Source organism: Gavia stellata, chromosome 34, assembly GCF_030936135.1.
Source record: "Gavia stellata isolate bGavSte3 chromosome 34, bGavSte3.hap2, whole genome shotgun sequence".
Classification (NCBI taxonomy): domain Eukaryota; kingdom Metazoa; phylum Chordata; class Aves; order Gaviiformes; family Gaviidae; genus Gavia; species Gavia stellata.
Window position 1 is genome coordinate 3,217,003 of NC_082627.1, and position 17,191 is coordinate 3,234,193.

The 17,191-nt window shown below is 56.7% G+C and overlaps 1 protein-coding gene and 1 non-coding gene across 2 annotated transcripts in view; one reads left to right on the forward strand and one right to left on the reverse strand.

Moving 5' to 3' along the window:
• LOC132320275 (scavenger receptor cysteine-rich type 1 protein M130-like) overlaps positions 1-17,191 on the reverse strand; it is a 114,516-nt gene that overhangs the window by 23,938 nt on the left and 73,387 nt on the right. Inside the window, 8 exon segments of the mRNA XM_059832549.1 lie at positions 11,000-11,028; positions 13,304-13,456; positions 13,673-13,756; positions 14,181-14,276; positions 15,011-15,148; positions 15,911-16,225; positions 16,308-16,370; positions 16,721-17,035. Of these exon segments, the coding sequence (XP_059688532.1) occupies positions 11,000-11,028; positions 13,304-13,456; positions 13,673-13,756; positions 14,181-14,276; positions 15,011-15,148; positions 15,911-16,225; positions 16,308-16,370; positions 16,721-17,035 (1,193 nt within the window).
• TRNAF-GAA (transfer RNA phenylalanine (anticodon GAA)) lies at positions 7,560-7,632 on the forward strand. Its single transcript has one exon. It is a non-coding gene; the product is annotated as a tRNA-Phe (tRNA).

The following is a 17,191-nucleotide window of genomic DNA, read 5'->3' on the forward strand; positions in this document are numbered from 1 at the left end:
CCACTGCCCTCCCCCATGCTCTGGTTCACTCGATGGCCGCGTGATGCTGATGTACCTGATGGACTCTCACTTTGCTACAACTGACAGGGCCTCACAAGGAACAACCCACTGCTATCCCCTCTCCTGGACTTTTCCTCTGCCCTCTCTCCATGCTGTTGGCTCTAATTGGCAGCTGTAGTGATGAACCTGCTAAAAAAGAAGAAAAAACAAATCTAAAGAAAGAGGAAAATAAACCCCAAGAAAAACAAGTGATCCAAAAGAAAACAATTGCTCACCACCAACCAATCAATGCCCAGACAATCCCCGAGCAATGACAGCTGCCTCTGACCTCTACCCCACCCAGTTTTATTTCTGAGCATGACATCATATGGTATGGACTATCCCTTTGGTCACTTGGGGTCAGCTGTCCTAGGTGTGTGCCCTCCCAACTTCTGGTGCACCCCCCGCCTGCCTGCTGGTGGGGCAGTCTGAGGAGCAGAAAAAGCCTTGATGCTGTGCAAACACTGCTCAGCAAGACCTAAATCATCAGCCAAAACCAGTACATACAGGTTGGAAGGAGGTCTCCAGCCCAGCAGGGTCAGCTCCGGGGTCAGAGCTTGTTGCTCAGGACTTGATCCCAGTTGCTCCTTGAAATCCTCCAAGAATGGTACCTGGATGATTTCTCTGGGTAGCCACTCCCTGTGCTTGACTGTCCTCACGAGGAGAAAGATTTCCCTTGTCCCTGGTGTGAACTTTTCTTGTGTCAATCTCTTGTCCTCCTCCATGCACCACTGTGATGCTGACTGCAGGAGATGGGGAAAGGAAAAAATTCCTCATCTCCATACCCCTACACCCAAAAGGAGCTCCAGCAAAGCTCAGTCAGTGCAACAGACAATAACTGTGCCTCACGATTGAGCTGGTGGCCATTCATGAAATTTTTTAAGAAAGAAGAGTGAAAAGGCAGGTCTTTGCTGCCCTGCTGCTTCAATCTCTCTGCTGCCATCAATCCAAATTTCCTTACACTGGAAAACTGAAAAAGTTTGATTTTTTTAACTTAAAAACTGGAAACTTAAAAATTTCCTTAAAACTGGAAGCTTCCTGGAAGCTCCAGCGTTTTGGACCAGGTAATTTTCTTCTCAGTTTCATGTCTGACTCTCTCCTCTTATGAAATACATTGATATTCTTCTTAATTTGTTCAAAGAGGTGAAGAAATCCCAGCAGGGCACAAGGATCAAGGAGAGAACTTGACCCGTACAAATCTGTGGGGCTTCATCCCCAGCTGCTGAAAGAGGACAGCGGATCATACTGAACAGGTAACACACTGCCTGGAGGCCAGGAGTAAGTGAAGTACTGCAAAGGTCTGTCCTGGGACATGCAAGACATTGATCAGCTGGAGCAAGCTCAGTGGAGGGCTATGAGACAGTTGGGTTGGGGGCAGGCTGGAGCACTTGCCATCTAAGGCAAGAGTGAGGGAGCAAAGCTTGTTCAGCCTGGAGCAGAGAAGGCACCAAGGGATAAGGAGAAATGTTTTCCCCATGAGGTCAGTTGCCAAGAGAGGTTGTGCCATCCCTGTTCTTGGAGGTATTCAAGTCTTCTTCCACCCTGCCTGTCATCTCCTCCCATTGACCAAAACAGTCTTGCTCCAGCAGGAGTCAAGCAAGAGAGCCATGGCACCAGCACAGACTCTGCATCCCCTGAGACCTCTCTACCCTACGGTGAAGGAGAGAGCTCTTTCATCAGCCCCACGCTTCTTTCTCCACCCTCAGCCTTTGCAGTTGCCTCTATCTTGTCTTTGCTCTGATCACATTTGACCTGGAAGCCCACAAGACTCCTGGAACTCCTAACGTCGATCTGGCGTTCACCACAAACCTGGATCCCAACCGGTCATGGAGGCATCAGTCATGCAGTGCCCCAGCTGTGCCACCCAGGGCAGATTTTGTCATTCCGCTGCAGCATCGCTGATGCAGTGCCCATGTCCTGTCCTTCTGCCACAGAGTGCCCAGGAGCCCCAGACAGCCCCAGCTGCCTCGGGGGCTGTGATGAAACATTTCAGCAGCAGGCTGAGGTGGGGTGGCAGGAGATGGGCGCTTGGCACTGCCTGGGCAGGGAGAAGCCAGCTCCCCTCTCTTGGGGCTGGGCACAGCTTGTTCCCGGGAACCTCCCTGAGGAGCACACATCTTCTGTATCTCTCTGTGCCCTTGCACAGCTGGCATGGGGACTGGGGCTCCTGGGGCAGAGCGGAAGAAGCTCAGCTGGGAGAGTGTTAGAGGGAAGAGCTAAAGGTCCCTGCCTCAAGCCCAGGGTCTGGCAACATTTTCCCTTGGGCTTTTACAGAGCATCTTGCTCTTCTTCCAGCCTGCCCCTGCCTTCCCTGTGCTCAGGGCAGAGTTTGCCCAGGGCTGGGCACAGCTTTTCCCTGGAGAGCTCCCTCAGGAGCTGCTCCTGGTGATCCTCCACGTCTGCCCTGTGAGGAGCAGCCAAGCTCAGGCTGCTGGGTGGATGTGCACAGGCAGTGAAAGAGGGACAGGCTGCCCAGGGGGAACACCGAGACTGTGTGCATGCAGGGGAAGAGTTAGGGCAGCTATAGTTAGAGCTGAGCTGGAGCTGGAACCAGCAAGGGCTGGGTAACCAGAACAGCTTCTCTGAGGAAAGCAATACCAAAAGCTATTGGTACCAGCTAAGGAAAATATGTAGCTGTTGCTGAGTGGGGCAGGGGACCTTGTAAGCAAAGGCCTGTAAAGATTTGAGATATTCAGCACCTTTTTCCCCTCAGCTTTCACTGACAAGCTCTGCCTGGGCAGAGCTGTCTCTCTGCACTGCTGCCCGCTTGCCATGAGCTTCCTCTGTCCCAGCAGCCCAGCCCAACTCAGCAGCAGAGGACCAGACCAAGGCGGCACCTTATATGCCCCCTCTGGGCTCACTGGAGATGTCCCTGCAGCTCTGGGACTGTCAGCTCCTGAAAGGCAGCAGGGTCACCCCTGGGGAATGTGCTGCAACATCACCTCAAGTAATCACCAACAGTGGAGAGAGACTGATTCCAGCAGCATGGTTTCTCCTACCCGAGTGTGGTTCTCTATGACAAGTGTCAATGTTCCCCTCTGGACACCAACATTCTTAACCCATAACAAAAAGGAGTCACAGACAGGGACAGGGAGGGGTTGGTTTCCCTTGTGCAGGGCAGGGATTCAGCTGAGGTGGTGCAGGCATCTCCTCCTGACTAGGAAGCCCTCAGGTTGAAGCGCGGTTCAACTCTCCCCATGCACCCCACAGACCCCGAGGAGCTGGGAATCCTCCTGCTTCACTTCGGGTGTGCACAAAAGAGTTGCCAGTGTGTGAGCCCCTGCTCTGAGCCCCTTGCCTTTATTCAGCACGGACTCAGGTGCTCGCATACAGATACTCTGTGATGATCAAGGTGCCAGAGGTGGCCCAAGACATGTGCAAGTGTTTGCAAGCTCTGATGGAAAATCTCTGAGCATACCCAGGTCCTTCCTGAGCATCAGCTGAGGGCCAGAGGGGGAAGGGGGATATCCTTGGCCACCCGCAATCACACCAGATGTTCAGGGCACCTGAATGTGCCTTCTCAAGTGTCCCCCTGAGCTGATCAAACCAAGGAGTGCCCCAGGAGGAGACCCTGGTCTCTCTCTTGCCAATGTACTCACTAAAGCTCCAGTCACTCTAGAGCTAAGACACATCCACATCCCTGCACTGAAGACTTTTATTTCAGGGCTCTCATTTTAATGCCATTAAAAGAAAAAAAGCCTCTAGTGCCATGCCAGGTGCCTGGGTGCCAAACACAACTCCACTCAGTAGGCAAACACAGCAGCAAACCTCCAGGAGAGCCATGCCCTGCTAGAGCTGGTGTGGGGCAGAGACCCCAGGGCCTCTCAAAGGGGCCCAGGGACTGTGTGCCAAGACCTGAATGACAACACCACGGCATTGCTGCAAGGTCCCCACCACGGTGCCCTCCCCTGTACCTGTCTTCTCAGCCATTGACTATTCTCCTCTCTCTGCACCTCTACTCACCTGCCTGATGCTAACAAGAGGGAAGCTGGTAAGTATAGAGTCACAGAATCATAGACTGATAGAAGAATAGAATGGTTTTGGTTGGAAAGGAACCTTTAAAGATCATCTAGTCCAACACCCCTGCCATGGACAGGGACACCTTCCCCTTGAACAGGTTCCTCAAATCCCCATCCAACCTGACCTTGAACACTCCCAGGGATGGGGCATCCACAATTTCTCTGGGCAATATGTTCCAGTGTCTCACCACTCTCACCATCAAAAATCTCTTCTTATGTCCAATCTAAATTTATCCTCTTTTACTTTAAGACCGTTGCCCCTTGTCCTATCACTACAGGCCCTGGAACAATGTCTCTCTCCATCTTCTCATAAGCCTCCTTTATATATTGCATGGCTGCAATAAGGTCTCCTGTCGCGGATCCTCATTCAGAATCCTGCTGACTACACCAATTTGTCGTGGATGGGCAATTTAGACCGCTTAAAGAACCACTGGCAAAGGTATTGGCAAAAGTGGTTTTCTTGAAACGTAACATGTTTGATGGCCAGGCTCACTCAATTGCTTACTGCACAAAGGATATAACAATGATTCAAAGCTACCAATACAAAATCTTAGTGCACTAAGGTTTTACGCGATATCAGCCACTTACCAAAGATCTGAATTTGCTAAGAGGTCTCTCAACCTCGAGGAGTAACCGTGAGAGGTGTCCCAGCTCAAGGGGAGATCACTGCCATGCAGCCATGCTGCCTAGCAGGGAGAGCTCAAAGAAGGCTCACTTAGGCTGTCATATTTACGGGATAAAGTAGTTGGCTTGTAGTCAGATAACATGCAGTGGAAAAGGCAAGCATGAGACTCCTTGTCCCCACAACTTACTTTGTTCCTTGATAAATGAGTCTTGGAGGAACCACCTGCTCTTCACGTGTTCATCACATGGTCGCTGTTCCAATTTCCAAGCCCATATGCATCAGCGGTCACCATGTCTCTCTGTTCCTGTGTGGGTTTCCAGAGATCACATTGCAACTAGAGAGGTTCTTGGCCCGGCTGCACCTCGGCTTTTATCTCCTTTGGAGCCTGAACCAAACGACACTGGTTTGGTCAGGGAGTGGAGTGCATCCATCACAGGGACTCAGCTCCCTCCCATGCCTGCCCCAAACCCACAGGTGGTGGGATTCCTCTTGCCTCAGTTGAGGTGTGCACACAATACAGTCCTCTGAAGACTGGAAGGAATCACATGTCCCTCCTATCTTCCAGAAAGGCAAGAAGGAGGACCCAGGGAACTAGAGGCCAGTCAGCCTCACCTCTCGCCCTGGGAAGAGAGAGACGATCGAGCAGCTCATCCTGGAAAATATTTCCGGGCACACAGTACAGGTTTTGGCTGCGATGGAGTTAATGTTCTTCATAGCAGCCCGTATGGTGCTGTGTCTGGGATTTGGGACCAAAACAATGTTGACAACACACCAGTGTTGTAGCTATTGCTGAACCATGTTTGCACAGCATCAAGGCCTTCTCGGTTCTCTCTCTTCCCCCCCAGCGAGGAAATTGCATTTGTTGACGAGGGAAGAGCAGGGGACGTCATTCAGCAAGGCAACAATTTACACTGTGCATTGGTGTTGTGGAATTTGGATAATGAGGTGGGATTCCTGTGCACAAAGAGCAGTTAAGACTGCCCTTGTTATCTCTTGTGCAACCCGGGGGAGTGGAGACCTGCCCGGCTAACACAGGATGCAGATAAGGAGGGGGCCCCGTGGAGGCAGGACAGCCCTGTTTCTTTGAAAAGGCTTCATGTCCGATAACTGACTTTTGCCTCATTACCGGTGAAATGCATATTACAACTCACACCCCTGCATATGCTAGTGAAGATTATAGAGGTCATGCTAAACATATATGACTATAGCACTCGTCTCTCCACCCAAATCATGCTACACGTCACATATGGGGGGGGAACCTCGTAGTTTTGGGGATAAAAGACGGAGAAAATGATTGTTAAGGTGGGAGAGAAGAACCTCAACGCCTGACAGACCAGTCGACGGGCTGTGTTCTCTTCCTCCACGCCAGGCAGGGACGCCTCTCTGGGTAAGCACTGCGCCTCTCACCCTCTGGGTGAAAGTTATCCCCAGGTTCTTGTATTATTATCAAGTCTGCTAGCAATATTAACCTTAATTAGTAGCACTATTATAGTTAGTGAATTTATCAACGGCAATCTCGAATCTGTTTCTGTCGCCTTCAATAAAATAACTCATTTCGATTTTTGTGCATCTGCTCAGTGCAAGTCCTTTTGCTGGGGCTCTGGTAAATGGGTCAGTGAAAGTCCTGGGACTCTGACAGACAAATTTCGAAACTGCATTCCTTTTAACGCGACAGTAAAAATTGGCGTCACGGACAGGATAGCCATGGATAAACTGCTAGAAAAAAATAAATGTGCGCCGTCCCATCGGGGACTAGAATGGGCCCAGAAATTCTGGAAAAATGAAAATAAAATAATAGAGCGAATTCAACAGTGCAGGAGTGAACAGAAGGTTAAAGATGGTAAGGGTAAAGGAATTGTTTGTGCTATTTTAGGAGCTTGTTTATTACTTGTTTATTACTGCATTCCTTTTAACGCAACAGGTGTCCCTGTCCAAGTTGTGGTAGCAGGGGGGCTGCAGGGCTGGCCTCTGTGAGAAGAGACCAGGGGCTGCCTCCGTCCCAGACAGAGCTGGTTCTAGCCAGCTCCAAGGTGGACCCACCGCTGGCCAAAACTGAGCCCGTCAATGAAGCTGGTGGAACCTCTGTGAAAGCGTATTTAAGAAAGGACACAACAGCCAGAGTGGGAGAGGAGTGAGGGAAAAAAAGTGTGAGAACCAGCCCTGCAAACACCAAGGCTGGTGAAGAAGGAGGGAGAAGAGGTGCTCCAGGTGCCAGAGCAGATAGTCTCCTGCAGCCCCTGGAGAAGACCACAGTGGAGAAGGTCAGCCCTGCAGCCTGTGGAGGACCCAACACTGGAGATGTTGGCTATTTCCTGGAAGAATGGTGGCTTGAGGAGAGCCCATGCTGGAGCAGGTTTGTCTCAAAGGACTGTAGCGGTAAGAGGGACCCCATGGGAGAAGTGTCAGAAGGAAGGAGCCACAGAGAGGAACGGTTACGGACTGACTGCAACCTCCACTCCCCATCCCCCTCCGCTGCTCAGGGAGGAGGAGGTAGAAGAGTTGGGAACGAAGGAGGTAAGTTGAGCCGGGAAGAAAAGGGTGGGAGGACACCTTCCATGGGGAAGGAGACAAGGTCTTCCACCAGCCCCACGCTTCTTTCACCCTCAGCCTTTGCAATTGCACATGCCCCATCTGCCCACTTGCCTTTGCCACTGTCACGGTTGTGCAAGGCCCTCAGACATCTTGGCACACCCAGTGTAAGCTGGCCTCCACCAAACCTGGAGCCCACCTGGCCTTGGAGGCAGGGAGAGGCCAGGTCCCCTCTGCCTGGGGCTGGGCACAGCTTTTCCCTGGGAAGCCTCCCGAGGAGCGCTCCTCCTGTGTGTCAGCCTGTGGCCTGGCATGGGTGGCAGGGGGAGAAGGGCTGCTGGGGCAGGGCTGAAGTAGCTCAGCTGGGAGAGCGTTAGACTGAAGATCTAAAGGTCCCTGGTTCAACCCCGGGCTTCAGCAATGATTTTGTCCCTTAGATTTTGGCAGAGCCCATCTGCCTTCTTCCAGCCTGCCCCAGCCCTGCTTGCTCCTTCACCTCTTGCCAGAGCAGAGTCCCTGCTCTGCAGCTGCAGATCTGCAGCTTAGAAGGAACCTTCCTCCAGCAGCACAAGTCCCCAGCCTCCCCCTGGGCAGGACTCTCCAGTCAGTGCGCCTTTGGGGTGGTCTCCTGCTGTCCCTACTTCCTTGCTCCAAAGTGACCGGGATGTCTCCTCTGCGGGGTCTCCGCAAGGACCCTGTCTCTCTCCTCTTTGCCATTCTCGATGCTGCACTGACTGCTCCCCTCCTCACACACCTTCACCTGCTCCTCAGTTCCCAGACCAGAGGCCGCCATCCCCTGAGTCCCAGGGAGAGGCACTCCCTGGAGCTGAGGCCTGAAAGGCAGCATCCTCCCTCCAGGTGTCTGTCGCAGCGAGACCTCTGATGTACCCAGGACAGTTGACAAAGCCGTGCTGAGGATCATCCACTGTAGTGCCTGGGCACCAGTGTTGTTTAGTCATGCGCTGTCCCGAGCAGAGTTTCTTGGCCCCCATTGCCCCCTGCCACAATGATCGGTGAAATACATATGTGCTCCTCTCTGGGCATCAGCTGGGACATACACAACACAGGGGGATCCCTCTGGGGCCCCACATGAATATCCCTCTGCATCAGTTCCTTCCTGCTGCAAGGGCACAAGTTGGGACAGAAATGCCAGCAGTGGCCGCCTGGAGTCCTGCACAGAAGGTCACCAACTGTCACAGTGTCTTCACAACAGCCCCAGCTCAAACACTGGATGTCACTTTACCTCTCCACATTGACTTTCCTCTGCACATCCTGGCATCGCACATGTGTCTGTGTTCTCCGTCCCCTCAGCACCAGACCCAGGGCCTACAGCACAAGGGTCTCAGTTGTCCCCCATTGCTTATCCCAACCTGCTCACCCACTAGACTGCACTGTCCAGCCCGGCTGCAGACCCTCAGAGCCATCAGTCCCTGCCCAGAGGAAGAAAGGCCTGCTCATGAGCTCCAACAAGATGTTGGGGTCCCCTCTTGCAACCTCTTGCTGCTATGGAACCCTGCTTGACCATTGGGAACACAGTGATGATGGCAACACAGCACATCCCCCTCTGTCTCCAGTCTCAGCCTCTCCCAGGTCAGCCAGTCAGGCCAAGGAATGGCACATCCTGGACTATAGTCCCAAAGCAATGGGCATGTCCTAGACCCCTGCAGCTCTGATGTCTCAGCCAGTTCCCCAGGGATTCTCCTTCAGAGAAGTCTGGCTTTTGTCCTGACTGAGCACAAGTGAAGGAGGGAGAAGGAGAGACCATCTGTCCAAGCAAGGTTACTGTCTTGCCAGCTTTGAGCACGAGCTTGAAAATGCTTGGCCACAGGGAAGGTGTCTGCAGAGCTATCACTGCTCCAAAAGTCCTTCGAGGTTGTTCTTGAGCTTTGGGGCCATGTGTGCAAAGCGGAACAGATGAGTAGTCCATCCCCTTCACTCCACTCAACCACTCCAGAAGTTCACAGTGACTGTGCTCTGGTTTGGATTCCCCCAAAACCTCTCTGCCAGGCAGGGCCTCCGTGGGGAAAATTCTATGGCATTGGGCAAGACAATGGTCCCAGCTGTAGCACCGCGAGGACACCATCCCTGCGTGTGCTCAATCCATCGACCTCTCAGTTAACAGCTGAACATGCGCACCCACCCTGCCCCAGAGACCCCAGCCAGGGCTGTCCCAGGGCACGGCTTTGCCCTCAGGACAGTGCTCAGTGCTGCAGGAATGGGAAGGTCCCTGAGCCCGACCCACACCCGCAGCCCCAGGGAGATGGAAGATTACCCTTCACCCCATCTCCAGGGGTGTTTGGGGGCAGAGGGGTGCAGGGGAGGCCTGGTGCCTGCATGAGGGGGGTGTGAGATTTCTGCCCCCATGTCCCCCTTCCGCATGCCCTGGGGTGCCATCAGAGCATGGGGGCACCTCATCCCAGGGAGGGTCTTTACCTCACCCTGTTGTTCTGCTCCTGATGTGGAGTTGGGGACAGTTGAGACACAGAGGGTTGTTTCCGTGGGTGGCAGAGGGGGCTCAGGGTAGGCCAGAGGGTGGGAGCGGTGCCTGCAGCACGGTGAAGGGACCGTGCTCGGCAGTGCATCCCTGTGCCAGGATCAGGCCCCAGTGGGGAGGCAGTCTGGACTTCCCCCATCTCAGGAGGGTTCAAATGCTGTTTTCTGCTGAGGGTGCCTGGGCACCCACGGGACAAGAGGGCTGTGCTTGTCATAGATATGTCATGGGAGGAGAGTTTTCTGCCTGCTGGCAGGTGTCAAGGGGGTGTAGGTCAGTGGAAGAGCACCCACCTCCCATGCAAGAGGTTCCGGGTTCCATCTTCAGGGGTGTTTTTGCTCTGACTCGCCAGGCTCGGCTGGGCAAGGGCTGGAGCTGGGGCTCTGCTCCTCTCCAGGTGCTGTGGGCCTGCCCTGCCCTCCCAGGGCCTGGTCATGGGGTAAGGAGGGCTGTGTGTGCTGCCTCTGCTGAGCCCCCTCCCAGAGGAGAGGCAGGCAGCTGTGCTGGACCTGAGTGCAGGTCACTGCCCTGCACCACAGACCCACCCCACACACCAGCCGGGGTCCCTGCTTGGCAGCAGAGTCCCTGTGGGAAGGCGAGGGGTGGCCCTCAGGGAGGGGATAGACATCAGCAGCACCCTGGGTGCTGGCAATCCTTCCTGGCTGCACTGAGAGATGGGATGTGAGGGTGCTAGTCCAGCCCAGGTGTCCTTCGGCACCAGGGCCACACTTCCCTCGTGGCTTTCCAGAGGGACGGGTGTGAGATTATCCTGTCTCCAGGTGGACATCCCATACCACGTGGGAAGCAGCCGTTGGTGCCAGAGGGTAGGGGTGTCTGAGCTGAAGAGTGACATTTCTTACCCTGATGCTCTGTCCAGGATCTTTTCCCTCTGACATCACCCCCGGCTCAAGCAGAGCCTTGGCTCAGGGAACCCGGAGCAGCCGAGGTCAGGCACAGCCCTGCAGAGGTGGGACTGGTGGGGCCGGTGCCCACCTCTTTTCCTGGGCGGTTTGGTGTCACCGTCCACCCCATGCTGGTGGGAACAGGGAGGCACAGGCCAGTGCACAGCCGTGCACAGACCGGGAGGGCAAGGACATGGTGCCTCGGCTGCTCCCCTGGCAAAACCGCCTGCAACCAAAATGGGGTTTGAGCCCTGGCGTTTCATTGCAGGTTTCCCAGGCCCAGGAATGGTGGGCCCAGATCCTGAGAAATAAGGTATAAAAGTGAAGCAAAGAAGGAGTGTGGGGGTGGGGATATCTTCTGAACATGATGGTGGGTGCCAGTATGGGCACTGACCTGTGAACTCAAGGCACCCCAGGTGGGTACTGTGGAGAAGAGAATCACAGAATCACAGAATCACTACGGTTGGAAAAGACCTGTAAGATCATCAAGTCCAACCTGGGAAAAAAAAAACCAAAAAAACCCAACAAAAAAAAAAAAAAACAAAAAAACCCCCACCACACAACAACAACAAGCCACAACCCACCCAACACCACACAGCACCATGTCCATCAAGCTACATCCCACAATGCCACATCCACACGCTCCTTGAATATCTCCAGGGAGGGTGACTCTACCACCTCCCCGGGCAGCCTATTCCAATGTTTCACTACTCTCTCAGTAAAGAACTTTTTCCTAATATCTAGCCTGAACCTCCCCTGGCGCAACTTGAGGCCATTTCCTCTAGTCCTGTCACTTGTCACTTGGGAGAAGAGACCAGCACCCACCTCTCTGCAACCCCCTTTCAGGTAGTTGTAGAGAGCGATAAGGTCTCCCCTCAGCCTCCTCTTCTCCAGGCTAAACAACCCCAGCTCCCTCAGCCGCTCCTCATAAGACTTGTGTTCCAGACCCCTCACCAGCTTCGTCGCCCTTCTCTGGACACGCTCCAGCACCTCAATGTCTTTCTTGTAGTGAGCCCAGCGCCTGTCCCATGCCACCTCCCTGCCGGCTCGGCCCTCCCGCAAGTGTAAGGTTTCTCCCTTACTCTGGCACCTGGCAGAGGTTTGCCTCCTCCTTGGGGAGATGAGCCACCGGCCCTCAGTGTGTGTGAGGTGGCAGCACATCTGAGCAGAAAGAGCCCATTCCATGACATTTTGGGGCCTGAACAGCCTGGCCCTGCAGGCTGGGTCCATTCCCTGGAGCAATGCAGGATCATCACTGTGCCCCAGACCTGTGCTTGCTCCTGCAACCCCCAAGCACCCACCCAATGTCTGTGGTGGTGAGACCTCAACCCTCTGCACTGCTGCCCCACACTGGGCAGAGCATGGCTGTGGAAAGCCCACGGGAGAGCAGCGTTACCAGGTGAGACCCCCAAGGTGGTGGATGACATACATGGGGACTGCAAACACAGCCTCCATCCCCTGGGAAACTCCCACCGGGGCAGGCTCCAGCCCTGCATCTCCACAGGGAGAGAAGGGCCCAGGGCTGGGGATGGAGGGGCTGGCTCTGGGGCCAGGGGTTGCCAGCAGGAAAACTCTAGGGACCACTGTGGGAGGTGATGCATGGGCTGTGATCCCCCCTGGGGCTGGCTCGGGTGTTCAAGGCACCACAGCCACCTTAGGACTCCCTTCTGTGGGTCTACAGCTCACCCCAATATGGCAGCTCTGTCGTGACCTCTGTGCCGTGGCACCAGTGTGGCCCAGGCAGGGCTGGGGGAAAGAGCAACTGGGGAACCCCAGGGTGAGGAGGTGGGTGCTCCCGCTGGGGAACCCCGGGGTGAGGAGGCTGGTGCTCCCGACCTTGCAGAGAGCCATTTTTGCTGGAAACTGTGGCTGGCAAGCTGGAAATGTCTCTGTCAGCAGGAATATTCCCCAGGGACCATGAGCTCTCACAGCCCCACAGCCTGACCCCGAGCCCACTGTCCCCAAGACGTGCCCCTTCCCCACTGCCATGTCTTGGTGCTCTGCTCCCCCCAGTCAGCCTCAGGGAGACACCCCGACACCTGGGCAGGCAAGCGCCAGCTCTGGCTCAAACCCCAAAGCCTTTTAATAAGAACACACATGAAGGAATCATGTAAAAGCAGGGGAATAAAAATGGAGGACATGCCCGGCTGTTTCTGCTGCCCGTGGAAAAGGGAGACAGTTCCCTGGTGCTCACAGCTCTCCCAGATGCACAGACCTCTCCTCCCTCCCGGCTGCACCCAGCTGCACGGCAGGGACGGGCTCTCCTGGCCCGCGGCTCAGGGACTGCTGTGCACTGAGCTCTGCTGTCACAGCCTTTGTGTCCTCAGGGGGATGTGCCAGAGACACCTCTTCAGCATCGTCATAGCCCGTGCTCTCTGGGGACAGGCACCAGGCATCTCCCTCAGCTCCAGGGGCCCCAGCACTTCTCGGGGAGTGCAGGTTTGTCCCTGCAAGCAGCAAGGCAGGCCATTGCACGTTCATCCCATGGGCTGCCCCTCCTCATCAGTACATCACCTTCCTCCCTTCTCCTCAGCAGTCCTGAGATGTTCAGCTCCCTCTCCCACCCATGGTCCCCCCAAGGAAAACTCGAATGGACAGGTTCCCCCGTCCCAGGAGGTTGAGCTTTCAGTATGACAGCGATTCATCCAGCACCAGGGATGGCACCCCAGGAACCGGCAGCGCTATCTTTCCCTCTTACCTCCAGGTGCATCCCTGGGCCCTTCTCCCTCCTCTGGTGCCCTGGGCATTTCCCAGCCTTCCTGCCCAGGGGCAGGATGCTCCCCAGGGTCGGAAGCCTCCCTGGCATCATCGTAGCCATCCACTGGGTCACCTCCAGCCAGGACAGGGATGTCTGAAAGGACAGGGGAGCTGGTGACAGTGAGAAGATATGTCCTGCAGAGCAGAGGGCAGGAGGATGCACAGGGACATGGGGCTCAGGCACTGGTGTTGGCAGCACCACAGAAGACTCCCCATGTCCTCCCCAACTCTGCCGGTGACACTCAGTGACACTGCTGTCCCCCACACGTCTGCAGGGAGGAGAGAGCCACCCCTTCTGGCCCCCTGTTACCTGGTGCTGACCCTGGACCATCCTCCTCCTTGCTGTCCCCAGGGTAGGGCTGCAGCTTGGTCAGGGAACCCTCTGAATAGGAGCCTGGTGAGAGGTGCAGCGGGTGTGATGGGAATGCACTCTGCTGACCCAGCTCATGGTCAGTGCTGCTGGGGACGGGGGACCCACAGAGCCAGGGCTGAGTGGGGAGGAGGGCTCAGGACTCACCCTGCTCCCCTGGGACAAACCCTGTCTCAAAGGGGCTCTCAGACATGCCCTGGGACAGCCCCTTCCCTCAGCCCTCAGGATGCAGGGGCAGGCAGTGAGGGGCTGTCCCCAGCTGGGATGGGCAGAGCTGGTGGGGAGGAAGCTTCTGGCCTGGGCCAAGGACCTGGCTGCTCTCCCCAGAGCCCCCACAGCCCCAGCGCTGCAGGGACTGTGGGTCAGGGGGCTGCAGGGGGTCATCCCTGGGTGAGGAAGTGGGGAAAGAGCCCTGCACATGTGCCCTCCAGGAGGGACACACACCCACCTGAGCCGCTGAACCTTGCCTGCTTCTCCAAAGCTGGGCTGTAACCAATCTCCTCATAGACGGCCTCAGGGAAGGGCTCCCAAGCTCTCTCAGAGCCTGTGGACAGAGGCAGGGCTGGCCCAGGGACACACAGAGAGGGGATGGGATCCCGCTCTGCTCCCCCAGCCCTGTTCCCCTGGGCCACCCCTCGCCACAGCATATGCCCGCTGCACTGTCCAGTCCCCACTGCCACTTCTTCAGTGAGGGCAATGTCCCCATGGAGATGGTCTGGGACAGCGACACCCTCGCACCATCCCCTCAGAGACAGCCCTTGTGCCCCTCTGGCCTCTGGGTCAGGTCCCTGGTGCTGAGCTTGGAGCAGCTCCACCTTTCCTCTCCCCCTGGACCTGCCCCCTCTCTGCCCCATGGATCCATAGCACGGCCTATGCCCTGACGAGAAGAGGTGAAGGAACAGCCTGGGGGCCTGAAACCATGAGGATGGACCCTGCTGCCCCACGTTCCTCCTGGCATCTCCCCTGACACAGAGCCCCCTCCAGAGATGCCCAGAGCACTTCTGGTGGCATGTCCTCCTGTTTCCCATCTGTTCCCATCTCCCCCAGCCCAGCTCTGCCATTTCTCTCTTCACCCCATCCCTGGCTCCTCCCACGTCTGGACTCTCTCTACACCTTGCTGCCGACGGCCCATGGCCAGGCCGTCAATGGGACATTGGGACAGCAGGCAGCACACACTCTCCTCCCCGCAGCTTTACCTGTACCACTCACTGACACCCCACAGCACCCCTGGCCCTGCCAGGAGGCATCTTCCCCTGGGACCGTGGGGAAAGGACCCACCTCTGCGCCCAGCCCTGGCGCTTCGCACTTGCCCTGCCAGGAGGGCCAGGAGCAGGCAGAGAAGGGCTCCCAGGATGATGCAGATGATGACGGGCAATGAGACACTCCTGCTGCCGGTCGGACGGCCCCGCGTGGGATCTGCGTGGGCAGGAACACAGAAAGGGCAGCACCAGGCTCGGGAGAGGTGGGGGGCCGGGGCACCCCAGTACTGCCCCCCATTACAGCGGGGGTAGGGAACCCCAGGGGTGAGTGATGGCAAAGCTCCCACCCTGATGGGAAAATGAGAGCCCTCCCCAACCCCCTCCACTGCTACCCAGTGCCTCCTCTCGGGAGCTTCACACCCCAGCAAGGATCCCCTTCCCTCTGGCTCTGGGTCACAGCCTGAGCCCGAGAAGTCGCAACGCTGGTGAGGAGGACAGGTTACCTGCTCGGGGGGTTGGTGCTGCCGTCCTGGGTGCAGCTGCAGAGGAGGAGAAAGAGAGCTGGGCTGAGAGGATGTGTGTGAGGGTACCAGGGACCCTCCTCTCTCACATGCCGTGTGTGTGCGTGTGCACGCGTGCATACGCGTGCAGACATCCCTGACACATCCCTCCCAAATTGCCTCTCCTGCGGGGCTGCTCAAGGTGGCTGGGACAGAGCCCAGGGCCCTGCTCTGGGCTGTGGGTAGGATGGCACAACCAGCCTGGGAGATGTCCCGGGGGGCTGCAGAGCCCTGTGGGCAGACGCTGGAGGACATCCAGCCCCACAGAAGCTGCTGCCCACTTGGGAACAGGCTGCCATAATCTGCAGGGATGGCCTTGCTCTCAGGATCTCTGGGGCCATGATGGGACCCAGCAGCGTAAACACCTGCCCCGGCTCCTTGCCAATACCCCTGTGAGGGGTCTCAGCCCCTCCACTCACCTGAGCAGTTCACAGCAGCATCCTCCTTATGCCGGCAGGCACCGCTGTCCCCAGGCCGGGCCCAGCAGTCCTGCAGAGACGGCTCTGTCCCCCGGCACTCCACCTGCTCCAGCCAGATGGGGCCTGTCCCCTCCCCAAATGCAGCCTCATTCAGAGCAGACACTGCGGGGCCACAGCCCAGCTGCCTGCATGCCACCTCGGCATCCCGCATGTCCCAGGAGTCGTCGCACACCGTCCCCCAGGAGCCGCGGTGCCAGATCTCCACTCTGCCCGAGCAGCCGTTCTCGCCTCCCATGGCACGAATCTTCTCCCTGTCTGGAGAAGGGAGAGCTCCCAGGGCAGCGGGACAGCAGGCAGAGCCCTGCCAGGTGAGAGGGGCATGCAAAGCAGCAGCTACCTGTGCAGCTTGTGGAGTTAGGGCACAGGGTCCCTAGGGCCGGGGGTGTTTCTGGCCGTCTCCCTGCAGAAGGAAATGCTGGGCTGAAGGGGCTGCTGCAGGGGGTTATGCAGCAGAGAGTGGGGCTGAGCTCTGCTCGTGCATCCTCATGCCACCTCACTCACGGCAGCAGCTGAACCCTGGTCATTCAGGGGACACGCAGGGCAATGTGGGGCACCCTGACAGCTCAGCCCCAAAGGGAACCTGGGGAATGTGAGTGGCTCTGAGAGCTGAAGTCCCATTTGTGTCCCCAGAAGCAGCAGGGTCTGGCACGTAAAGCAAAAGCCCGCTGTGGGCCTTGTCCCTACGCTTGACTGTGCCTAGCAGGGAACTGGAGCTGGGGTGGTGCTGGTGCCCAGGTAGCTCAGAATTACCATTGCAGGTGATGTGGGTCTCATCTCGCAGGTCATCGCATGACTGCGGGTGCCAGGGAGCGGAGGGACATTGCCAGAAGGAGCTGTTTCTCTCCCCACACTCCACACGATCCAACCAGGTGGGACCAGAGAAGTTGTGGTAGAGCGGGGGTGTATCCAGGTACCCTCCATCCCCGCAGCCCAACTCTTTGCATGCCAGCGACCAAGTTTCGGGAGTCATTGAGTTGGAGCAAACGCTCCCCCACGTCCCGTTGTAGAAAACCTGCAGGCGCCCGGAGCAGCTGCTGCTGTTCTCCAACCTCAGGGCCACAAACTCTGGAAGAAAGGCACAGAGGGGGAAGGGGCTGGTGTGGGGCTGCGGGCGTAGAGAAGCCTCTTCACCCCCCAGGCCCTTAGCCAGGCAGGGGCACAGCTAACAACTCCCCCTTGCAAGCATGAGCAGAGAGAAGTCCTTGAAGGACGGACACCCTT